The 12,959-nt window shown below is 38.4% G+C and overlaps 1 protein-coding gene across 1 annotated transcript in view; it reads right to left on the bottom strand.

The window, feature by feature from the left end:
• Stoml2 (stomatin like 2) overlaps window positions 1-12,055 on the bottom strand; it is a gene marked incomplete at its 5' end in the record, with an annotated part of 53,304 nt that extends 41,249 nt beyond the window's left edge. Inside the window, 1 exon segment of the mRNA XM_070094297.1 lies at window positions 11,946-12,055. Coding sequence (XP_069950398.1) covers window positions 11,946-12,055 — 110 coding nt within the window.
• Between the last annotated feature and the right edge of the window lie 904 nt (window positions 12,056-12,959).

Raw genomic sequence — 12,959 nt, 5'->3', positions numbered from 1 at the left:
GTGCAAACCTTTATGGATGAAAATCACCCTCACACAGCTATTGCAAGCCGTGCTGGTGACTATTACACTGACAATGTTGTGAAACACTTTAGGGAAGTCATAAAGGAACGAGAGGTACAGGCCACTATGGACAGATATGTTGTGCGACAGAAGTCCAGTGACTCTGAAGCTGGTCCTAGTGGCATTAAAAGAAGAAGGGAAGTAACCCCAGAAAAGGACTTGACACCTCAAGTCTTAATGGGAGGGGATTCCCCTTCTAAACACTAAGACTCTCTCCTCCTCCCATCCCATCAATCATCACCAGATCTTCAATAAAGGTAAGTGTCATGTAATTGTGCATGCCTTTTTCAGTTTGTGTGTATTAAAATTAATATTTCATGTGGTAAAAATGTTTTTTTTTCATACTTTGGGGTGTCTTGCACGGATTAATTTGATTTCCATTATTTCTTATGGGGAAAATTCATCCGCATAACGATAATTTCGCATAACAATGAGCTCTCATGAACGGATTAATATCGTTATGCGGGGGTCCACTGTAGAAGGTTCACGAGTTTTGTAAACAAACTAGTTGTTGTTGTTGCTGTTACCAGCCTGGACACGAATGGTTTTTGTTCACTCTGTCAAGCCGACTGGAAAAAACATCTCATATTTATGCTAATTTATATGTTACATAGCGTGTTTATTATAGAATTTCGAAAAAAATCATAGATGGATTAAGCAAAATGTTTATATTAACGTTTTATACATATTTAATGCGCCCCAGAGTGATTATTGTGATATTATCATCATTATTAATATGGTTCAGGGAAACCGGCAGGCTGGACTCGAGTCCTGGAGATGGGAAGTACAGTGCCTGCACTCTGAAGGAGGGGTGTTAATGTTGCAGTTTAAAAACTGTAGTGTAAAGCACCCTTCTGGCAAGACAGTGATGGAGTGAATGATGGTGAAAGTTTTTCTTTTTCGGGCCACCCTGCCTTGGTGGGAATCGGCCAGTGTGATAAAAAAAAATAAAAATATTAATATGGTGTCTTCAAGACCTATAACACATTCTTAATGATTTTAATGTGTAGCTGCACACCAGCACAGGTGCAAGATGTGGAGTTTAAAGTAGTTAAGTTCATATTTTATTCATTCTAGAGTGTATATCAGGTTTTTATGTTATTTATATTGTTTATTATGTCATATTAGATGAATTGTGATAGATAAATAAGCTGTATAGTGATATTAACATCATATTGAAGATGTGACAACTCTGCTTCGTGTGTAATACCTGTTGGTTCATGAGCGGCTCTGAGACAGACACAAGCAGACAGAAAGACACACAGGTAGACAAAAGACAGACAGATACAGACAGATATACAGGCACACAGATACAGACAGATTTATGTCCAACAGTGAAAACAAATAGAGTTCGAGAGTAAGAGCCTTTCTTGCCTTCTTGCCACAACCTTCAGTGCAAAATTCAGACTTCCTCTTAGGGACCATGGTGAAATTTACTGTCCAGTTAGTACAGTATGTATGATGCTGCTGATAGGGCAGGGTAACTCAAACTGATGTTGCCTGCATGGTGCACTGCTGCTGCGAGTATCGTCAAATATTGTACAGTGGCATGTATCAGCCACCCCAGCCCAGCTGCCAGATGTATGGTCGTAAGTCGAGTGGACGTATGTCGAGCAGGTTGTAAGCCGGATGGTAGGTGTATTACGAAATGTATTGTATGAATGAGTGCGATGATGGTCACTCACCGATAAACAATGGCACACCGAGTGTGAATGGTGCGGGAGACTGGCTTTGTGTGCGCGCTGATGCTGGGATGCCGCTCGGACACATACCAGACGGTCGCCGAATCATGAGGCCAGTCATGAACCACGAGGCTATATTTTGCCAAAAAAAGTTGCTGAAAGTCGGATTTCACAAAAGTTGTGGAGGCCGAAAGGCGGGGGTCCACTGTATGTCATTATGTGATGAGTGGTGGTGGCCATTGCTGCTCCTGCACTGACCATATCTTCCCATTCATCCCCTTCCTTACCAACCTCAACAGAACACATGACCATAACACAAGGCACAGATCACTCTTTGATGTTCCTCGTGTCCATCTCACACTATGCAAAAAACTCAATGCACATAAAAGGCCCAAAAATCTGGAATTCATTACCTGTGAATATAAAAGAAACACTGTCTGTTTATGAATTCAAGTCTCTTCTTAAAAATCACTTACTCACCCACAACTAAATAAATACTGAATAATTGTATCTCATAAATGTTTAATCTGTGACCCTATCAAACTTTGTTATTTTTAATTACATTGCCTAACAGAATACTCCATTCTACTGAATGCACAGCAACTCAGTAAATGACCATATGACCTGTCTTTGAAATACTCATTTGTGCTGAATTGTTATTTGTTTACAATAGTTTTTACCATTGAATATATCATTGCTTAGTTAATAAGTTAATTTTAAGCCTGCCCATAATGCTCTGCATACAAGGGGCTTTTGGCATGTTACACTTGACCACTGTATTTCTTTGTACTTCTATGTATCATGTCCAAATTAATAATAAATAAAATAAAATAAATTAAAATAAAAATAAATGCACTAGATCACTAGTTTCATAAGGAAAACATTGAAACAATGTATTTATAAATAAAATATACAGTGGAACCCCAGTTTTTGTCCGGTCTGGTTAACATACAATTCAGTTTTCAACCTCTTTTTTTCAGCAAAATTTTCTCCGTTTTCGTATATCTGCTCGGAAATCGTTCGTACTAGATGTGTACGCCTGCCCACGGGACGCGGCCGCTCATACTTTCCTGACTCAGTCTGCCTTTGTTACTTGTTCACTGAGCATGGTAGGGTGGTAGTGATGGTGGTAGAGGGTGGTAGTAATGGTGGTAGAGGATGGTAGTGATGGTGGTAGAGGGTGGTAGTGGTTGTGATGGTGGTAGTGATTATGGTAGAGGGTGGTAATGGTTGTGATGGGGATAGAGGGTGGTAGTGATGGTGGTAGAGATAATTTCTCCTACCTCTCCCCTCCTTTCAGTCTTCCATATGCCAACAAGAGTCTTCAATAAAGGTAAAAGTAATTTAAATGTTCATTTATCCATTTCATTAGTGCTTTATATTTATTTCTCATTGTTTTCTGTATGTAAAACTATAGTTATTTTCTATAAAATGCATTTTTTGTTAATATTTTTGGGTGTATGGAACAGATTAACTGGACTTACGTTCTTTCTTATGGGAAATATTACTTCAGTTTTCGTGCAAATTGGTTTTCGGCCGACCTTCTGGAACGGATTAACCCCTTGACTGTCGCAACCCCCAATCCTGAGGTGTCTCCTGGTGTCGCAAAATTTAAAAAAAAAAAAAAAAAAAAAAAAAAAATTATTATGAAATGATAGAGAATCTTTTCCCGATTGTAATGACACCAAAAAAACGAAATTTGATGGAAAACTGACGGAATTACGCTCTCGCGAAGTTAGCGACCTTGGCGATATTTACAAATTGGCGATTTCGCCCACTTTGAGCCCTATTTTCGGCTAATTCCATTGTTCCAGTCGACCAAACTCATAGCTATTTCTTAAGAACTCCATTTTTTCTATTGACTGAGTACAAGAAACTGCCCATCTGCCAATTTCAACTACCCAATAATGTGGTCAGAAATTTGCAATTTGGCCAATTTCACGAAAATTAAAAAATATGACTATTTCAAAATAAGGTCCAAAATGAACAATGCAGACATTCCTGGCTCTAAAATAACATTTTCTTTGTTCATCAGTCATGTCTCCAGGCCCCTCTGATATTACTCTTGCTTTCTATTTTGAATTTTTATTCAAACAAAAAATAGAAGATTTATTATTATGCAGACTACTCCAATACTGTAATAATTGTATAAATAACATCAACCCATTCATGACTGCATATTAGAATGGCTAGTTGGACATTTATTGGACAATTATGTCATTTGTTTACTTTTGAACATTGGCAAAAATCAAACATTTCCCCTAATTTGAGCTCTATTTCCAGATTCTTTTTATAGTAAAATCAATCAAAATCATCTCTTTTTCTATAATATGTTTTCCATTCTATCAAATGAGACCACGAAAACGAGAATACAACCATAAATATTATACGAAAATAGACCACAAAGTCGGCATTTTAATTAAAAAAAAAAACGGTCGGAGTTTTTTTTCTCTCTCATTATGCACTGCGTGCTCCAGGATTTTTTTTATGTGGTACACACTGACCACACAGACCCATTCTCTCACATGTGGGCCTACCAGCTTTCTCCTTCTTGATTTGAAGCCGCTAGAATTTGAGTATACGTATATACGTCAAACACGGTACCTCGTAAGACGTACGTATATATACAGCCGCGACAGTCAAAGGGTTAAAGACAAAAACTGAGGTTCCACTATATTGTATAAAAACATAATACAGAATATAAAGAAATAAACTGGTTTATAAAGTATATATACATATTTACCTGGGAGAAAAGATGGAGGGTGGAAGATAGGCAGAGCGGCATATGCTGTCAGTGGCCTTCAACCCACAACCTGCACACCTCCACCTTCCTTGTGTTTATCTATGATTTCATGCTTTAATTTCATGGATATCATCTTTTTTTCTCAGCACTGTCCTTTGCACTTACTTTCTTAGGACTCATGGTTAGAAAAAAGAAATTTGGCAAAATAAGTGAGCAAAATGCAAGCAAAGCACACGAGAAATCCTTCCACTACTCAGTTGATGTTTTGGCATTCACTGCGCCAACTAGTGGTGGTGTTCTGAAGCTCATTATTATTATTATAACAATAATAATAATAATAAATAATAATAATAATAATAATCTAGGTAATAGGTTGGTAAACAGCATCCGCCCAGGGAGGTACAACCATCCTGCCAAGTGAGTGTAAAACGAAAGCCTGTAATTGTTTTACATGATGGTAGGTTTGCTGGTGTCTTTTGTCTGTCTCATAAACATGCAAGATTTCAAGTATCACTTGCTACTTCTACTTACACTTAGGTCACACTACACATACATGTACAAGCATATATATACACACCCCTCTGGATTTCTTCTATTTTCTTTCTAGTTCTTGTTCTTGTTTATTTCCTCATCTCCATGGGGAAGTGGAACAGAATTCTTCCTCCATAAGCCGTGTGTGTTGTAAGAGGCGACTAAAATGCCGGGAGCAAGGGGCTAGTAACGGGAGGTACAGAGCTCTATGGACAGATTTGTTGTGCGACAGAGGTCCAGTGACTCTCAAGCTGGTCCTAGTGGCATTAAAAGAAGGGAAGTAACCCTGGAAAAGGACTTGCTACCTCAAGTCCTAATGGAAGGGTATTCCCCTTCTAAACAATAATTTCCATACTCTCCCCTCCTCCCATCCCATCAATCATCACAAGATCTTCAATAAACGTAAGTGTCATTTATTCTATTCTTAGTAGAGTAGTAATTGTGCATGTCTTCTTCAGTTTGTGTGTATTAAAATTAATATTTCATGTGGTAAAATTTTTTTTTTTTTTCATACTTTGAGGTGTCAGGAACGGATTAATTTGATTTCCATTATTTATGGGGAAAATTAATTCGGCTAACAATAATTTCGGCTTACGATGAGCTCTCAGGAACAGATTAATATCGTAAGGTGGGGGGTCCACTGTATATCTATATATATATATATATAAACACACATCTAGGGAAGTAGAAAAGAATCTTTCCTCTGTAAGCCATCAGTGTCGTCTGAGGCAACTAAAATGCCGGGAGCAACAGGCAAGTAACCCCTTCTCCTGTATACATTTACTAAAAATGAGAAGAAAAACTTTATAAAACTGGGATGCTTGAATGTGCGTGGATGTAGTGCAGATGATGAGAAAGAGATGACTGCTGATGTTACGAATGAAAAGAAGTTGGATGTCCTAGCCCTAAGCGTAACAAAGCTGAAGGGGGTAGGCGAGTTTCAGTGGGGAGAAATAAATGGGATTAAGTCAGGATTATCTGAGAGAGTTAGAGCTAATGAAGAGGCAGCAATAATGTTGAAGGACCAGTTATGGAAGGAGAAGAGGGAATATAATTGTGTAAATTCAAGGATTATGTGGATTAAAATAAGGGTCAGATGTGAAAAGTGGGTCATAGTAAGTGTGTATGCACCTGGAGAAGAGAGGAGTGTAGATGAGAGAGATAGATTTTGGGAGATGTTAAGTGAATGTATAGGAACCTTTGAACCAAGTGAGAGAGTAATTGTGGTAGGGGACCTAAATGCTAATTTAGGAGAAACATTTAGAGAGGGTGTGGTACATAAGTTTGGGGTGCAGGTGTAAATGATAATGGGACCCCTTCGATTGAACTTTGTATAGAAAGTATACAAGATATGATGTAGTGTGTAAAGACAGTAGTTTGTTGGACTATGTATTGGTAGATAAAAGACTGTTGAGTAGACTTCAGGATGTACATGTTTATAGAGGGGCCACAGATATATCCAATCACTTTCTAGTTGTAGCTACAGTAAGAGTAAAAGTTAGAATGGATACAAGAAAAATAGAAGCAGCAAGCAAGAGAGAGGTGAAGGTGTATAAACTAAAAGAGGAGGCAGTCAGGGTAAGATATAAACAACTATTGGAGGATAGATGGGCTAGTAAGAGTATAGGCAATGGGGTCGAAGATGAATAGGGTAGGTTTAAGAATGTGGTGTTAGAGTGTTCAGCAGAAGTTTGTGGTTACAGGAAAGTGGGTGCAGGAGGGAAGATGAGCAATTGGTGAAATGATGATGTAAAGAGAGTAGTAAGGGAGAAAAAGTTAGCATATGAGAAATTTTTACAAAGTAGAAGTGGTGCAAGGACAAAAGAGTATATGGAGAGAAAAACAGAGGTTAAGAGAATAATGAAGCAATCTAAAAAGAGAGCAAATGAGAGAGTGGGTGAGATGTTATCAACAAATTTTGTTGAAAATAAGAAAGTTTTGGAGTGAGATTAATAAGTTGTGGAAGCCTAGGGAACAAATGGATCTGACAGTTAAAAATAGTTAAATGGAGAGTTAGGGGTAATGGGAAGATGGAGGGAATATTCTGAGGAATTGTTAAATGTTGATGAAGACGGGAAAGCTGTGATTTCGTGTATAGGGCAAGGAGGAATAACTTGTAGGAGTGAGGAAGAGTCAGTTGTGAGTGTGGGGGAAGTTTGTGAGGCAGTGGGTAGCATGAAAGGGGGTAAGGCAGCTGGGATTAATGGGATAAAGACAGAAATGTTAAAAGCAGGTGGAGATATAGTGTTGGAGTAGTTGGTGCTATTATTTAATAAATGTATGGAAGAGTTTTTATGAGGATAGTGAGGTTCAGGTTAGGGTGTGTAGAAGAGAGGGAGACTACTTCCCGGTAAAAGTAGGTCTTAGACAGGGATGTGTAATGTCACCATGGTTGTTTAATATATTTATAGATGGGGTTGTAAAGGAAGTAAATGCTAGGGTGTTCGGGAGAGGGGTGGGATTAAATTTTGGGGAATCAAATTCAAAATGGGAATTGACACAGTTACTTTTTTGCTGATGATACTGTGCTTATGGGAGATTCTAAAGAAAAATTGCAAAGGTTAGTGGATGAGTTTGGGAATGTGTGTAAAGGTAGAAAGTTGAAAGTGAACATAGAAAAGAGTAAGGTGATGAGGGTATCAAATGATTTAGATAAAGAAAAATTGGATATCAAATTGGGGAGGAGGAGTATGGAAGAAGTGAATGTTTTCAGATACTTGGGAGTTGACGTATCGGCGGATGGATTTATGAAGGATGAGGTTAATCATAGAATTGATGAGGGAAAAAAGGCGAGTGGTGCGTTGAGGTATATGTGGAGTCAAAAAACGTTATCTATGGAGGCAAAGAAGGGAATGTATGAAAGTATAGTAGTACCAACACTTTTATATGGGTGTGAAGCTTGGGTGGTAAATGCAGCAGCGAGGAGACGGTTGGAGGCAGTGGAGATGTCCTGTTTAACCCTTTGACTGTCGCAACCCCCAATCCTGAGGTGTCTCCTGGTGTCGCAAAATTTAAAAAAAAAAAAATTATTTTTTCTTATGAAATGATAGAGAATCTTTTCCCGATTGTAATGACACCAAAAAAGCGAAATTTGATGGAAAACTGACGGAATTATGCTCTTGCGAAGTTAGCGACCTCGGCGCTGTTTACAAATCGGCGATTTCGCCCACTTTGAGCCCTATTTTCGGCTAATTCCATTGTTCCAGTCGCCCAAACTCATAGCTATTTCTTTAGAACTTCATTTTTTCTATCGATTGAGTACAAGAAACTGCCCATTTACTGATTTCAACTACCTAATAATGTGGTCAGAAATTTGCAATTTGGCCAATTTCATGAAAACTAAAAAATATGAATTTCAAAATAAGGTCCAGAATGAACAATGCAGACATTCCAGGCTCTAAAATAACGTTTTCTTTGTTCATCAGTCACGTCTCCAGGCCCCTCTGATATTACTCTTGCTTTCTATTTTGAATTTTTATTCAAACAAAAAATATTAGACTTACTATTATGCAGACTACTGCAATGCTGTAATAACTGTATAAATAACATCAACCCATTCATGACTGCATATTAGAATGGCTAGTTGGACATTTATTGGACAATGGCATGATTTGTTTACTTTTGAACATTGGCAAAAATCAAACATTTCCCCTACTTTGAGCTCCATTTCTAGGTTCTTTTTATAGTAAAATCAATCAAAAACACCTCTATTTCTGTAATATGTTTTCCATTCTATCAAATGAGACCAAGAAAACGAGAATACAACCATAAATACTATACGAAAATAGACCACAAATTCGGCATTTTAATTAAAAAAAAAACGGTCGGAGTTTTTTTTTCTCATTATGCACTGCGTGCTCCAGGATTTTTTTTATATGGTGCACACTGACCACACAGACCCATTCTCTCACATGTGGGCCTACCAGCTTTCTTCTGCTTGATTTGAAGCCGCTAGAATTTATGAGTATATATACGTCAAACACGGCACCTCGTAAAACGTATATATACGACCGCGACAGTCAAAGGGTTAAGGGCAATGTGTGGTGTAAATATTATGCAGAAAATTCGGAGTGTGGAAATTAGGAAAAGGTGTGGAGTTAATAAAAGTATTAGTCAAGAGGGCAGAAGAGGGGTTGTTGAGGTGGTTTGGTCATTCAGAGAGAATGGATCAAAGTAGAATGACAGGGAAACCATATAAATCTATAGGGGAAGGAAGGCGAGGTAGGGGTCGTCCTCGAAAGGGTTGGAGAGAGGGGGTAAAGGAGGTTTTGTGGGCAAGGGGCTTGGACTTCCAACAAGCGTGCGTGAGCGTGTTAGATAGGAGTGAATGGAGACGAATGGTACTTGGGACCTGACGATCTGTTGGAGTGTGAGCAGGGTAATATTTAGTGAAGGGATTCAGGGAAACCGGTTATTTTCATATAGTCGGACTTGAGTCCTGGAAATGGGAAGTACAATGCCTGCACTTTAAAGGAGGGGTTTGGGATATTGGCAGTTTGGAGGGATATGTTGTGTATCTTTATATGTGTATGCTTCTAAACTGTTGTATTCTGAGCACCTCTGCAAAAACAGTGATAATGTGTGAGTGTGGTGAAAGTGTTGAATGATGATGAAAGTATTTTCTTTTTGGGGATTTTCTTTCTTTTTTGGGTCACCCTGCCTCGGTGGGAGACGGCCAACTTGTTGGAAAAAAAAAAAAAAGTATGGAAGAGGGAAAGGTATCCAAAGATTGGCATAGAGCATGCATAGTTCCTTTGTATAAGGGCAGAGGGGATAAGAGAGATTGCAAAAATTATAGGGGAATAATCTGTTGAGTATACCTAGTAAAGTGTATGGTAGAGTTATTATTGAAAGAATTAAGAGTAGGACGGAGAATAGGATAGCAGCTGATCAAGGAGGCTTTTAGGAAAGGTAGGGAGTGTGTAGACCAAGTGTTTACAGTGAAACATAGGTGAACAGTATTTAGATAAGAGTAAAGAGGTTTTTGTGGTATTTATGGATTTGGAAAAGGCATATGACAGGGTGGATAGGGGGGCAATGTGGCAGATGTTGCAGGTGTATGGTATAGGAGGTAGGTTACTGAAAGCAATGAAGTTTTTATGAGGATAGTTAGGCTCAGGTTTGAGTATGTAGGAGAGAGGGAGATTATTTCCCAGTAAAAGTAGGCCTTAGACAAGGATGTATGATGTCACCATGGTTGTTCAGTATATTTACAGATGGGGTTGTAAGAGAAGTGAATGTGAAAGTCTTGGCAAGATGTGTGGAGTTAAAAGATAAAGAATGAAACACAAAGTGGGAGTTGTCACAGTTGCTCTTTGCTGATAACACTGTGCTTTTGGGAGATTCTGAAGAGAAATTGCAGAGATTGGTGGATGAATTTGGTAGGATATGTAAAAGAAGAAAATTGAAAGTGAATATAGGAAAGAGTAAGATTATGAAGATAAAAAGATTAGGTGATGAAAGACTGGATATCAGATTGGAGGGAGAGAGTATGGAGGAGGTGAATGTATTCAGATATTTAGGGGTGGACGTGTCAGCAGGTGGGTCTATGAAGGATAAGGTGAATCATAGAATTGATGAGGGGAAAAAGGTGAGTGGTGCACTTAGGAGTCTGTGGAGACAAAGAACTTTGTCCATGAAAGCAAAGAGGGAAATGTATGAGAGTATAGTTGTACCAACACTTGTATGGGTGTGAAGCATGGGTGATGAATGTTGCAATGAGGAGGAGGCTGGAGGCAGTGGAGATGTCATGTCTGAGGGCAATGTGTGGTGTGAATATAATGCAGATAATTTGTAGTTTGGAAATTAGGAGAAGGTGTGGGATTACCAAAACTATTATCCAGAGGGCTGAGAAGGGGTTGTTGAGGTGGTTCGGACATGTAGAGAGAATGGATCAAAACAGAATGACTTTGAGAGTGTATAAATCTGTAGTGGAAGGAAGGCAGGGTAGGGGTCGGCCTACAAAGGGTTGGAGGGAGGGGGTAAAGGAGGTTTTGTGTGTGAGAGGCTTGGACTTTCAGCAAGCATTGGTGAGCGTGTTTGATAGGAGTGAATGGAGACATATGGTTTTTAATACTTGACGTACTGTTGGAGTGTGAGCAAAGTAACATTTATGATGGAATTCAGGGAAGACAGCAGGCTGGACTCGAGTCCTGGAGATGGGAAGTCCTGTGTCTGTACTCTGAAGGAGGGGTGTTAATGTTGCAGTTTTATAATTGTAGTGTAATGCACCCCTTAGGCAAGAAAGTGATGGAGTGAATGATGATGAAAGTTTTTCTTTTTTTTCGGGCTACCCTACCTTGGTGGGAATCGGCCGATGTGTTAAAAAAAAAAATAATTAAAATAAATAAATAGCTTGAAAGCAAGATAATTATAGTACAACCTCTCCTCACTTAATGACGGAGTTCCGTTTCTAGGACCATGTTGGTAAATGAATTCGTCGCTAAGTGAGGAGTAAACTATAATGGTAGTGGGTTTGTGTCATCCATCTTCGATATTGTTTTAATGTCACCTTTGCACCATTTATAAAATTTCTGGTATATTTCTAAATGTTTATACAGTAGTGTTCTGTATGCTGTAATAAACAGAATAGAGGAAATCAGCTCTAATATACATTAATTAGGTATGCATACTGGTCAGAGAGCCTATCGTAAGTCCGAGTCGTCGGTAAACGAGTACATTGCTAAGTGAGGAGAGGCTGTATTTATTATGCATCTTAGGCCTTAGTAAGATGATATAAACCTTGGTAATAGATACCGACAAGTTGGTTTAAAAAGACATGTAAGCAAACACTGACATTTTATTATAAAACATTTCAGTCGGAAGTGGTCAAAGTTCCAGGACAGAAATGTTTTCTAATAAAAATGTCATTGTGTTTGATCATGTGTCTTTCTAAACTGCACTAGTGAGATGTTGGGTGTATATGATACCTCAGCTTCTCGCACTCCCTCTGATTCAAGAATGGCTGCTCGTTTTTTTCTCTCTGCTTCTACCTGCATTTGCATAGCATCTTGTACACGCTGTGGCAGTTTTATGTCACCTGAAGGGAAAAAATATAAACTGTTAACAATAAGAAACCCCTGGATAAAACACAGAAACAATAAAAAAAAAGGTAAATGCAACAACAATTGAAAGGCTCTGTATAAACAATCATTTCAGAATACTACAGGAGGGCCCCACTTATACAGCAGGTTAGGTTCTGGGCTATTACTGTAAAGCCAAAAATCGCTGTATAGTGAAACAGCCTTTTTTTCACTTTCAAATGCACATAAAAGTCTGATAACAAGTTTACACTTTCATATATTAAGTAAGCAATAAAGCTAGGCCTAAAAAATTCACATACAGTACACACATTATTTACCTTAAAATATTTTTGTCATAAGAGTATAGTGAGTAGTGAAAATATTTACTGTAGGAGGTTTGAATAAATGAAGGATGGGTATACAGTTGAACCTCGGGTTACGAACGTCCCTCCATTCAAATTTTTCAGGATACGAACCGTCGTTTGGATGATTTTTTGCTTCAGGAAATGAAAGAAATTTCAGGATACGAACTTCCCCCTCAACAGAGGTTCCTTAACCCTTTGACTGTCAAAACCCCAAATCCTGAAGTGTCTCCTGGTGTCAGGAAAAAAAAAAAAAAAAAAATTCTTATGAAAATGTTAAGATTATTTTCCTGATTGTTTAAAGCCCCCCCCCCCCACCAATAAAAAAAAATATTTTTGGTATCAGTATTTACTGAGATATAGAGGCATCAAGTTGGCAGAAAATGAGCTGCGTATGACAACAGTGGCGCCGCTCACCCAGTAAACTTTTTTTTTTTTAATCCCATTTGAAGGTATCTTGCTTTTTCCACTACTTTTTTTTCAGGTAACTTATGTGGCCTGTGAGACCAAAGTAAGGTGTAATGTACATATATACACTCGTTGTATACAACACAATAAG

The sequence above is a fragment of the Cherax quadricarinatus genome, chromosome 45 (genome assembly GCF_038502225.1).
Source record: "Cherax quadricarinatus isolate ZL_2023a chromosome 45, ASM3850222v1, whole genome shotgun sequence".
In the NCBI taxonomy this organism is placed as follows: domain Eukaryota; kingdom Metazoa; phylum Arthropoda; class Malacostraca; order Decapoda; family Parastacidae; genus Cherax; species Cherax quadricarinatus.
Note: the sequence above shows the minus strand (reverse complement) of the source record. Positions and strands in the feature narration are given on the sequence as shown.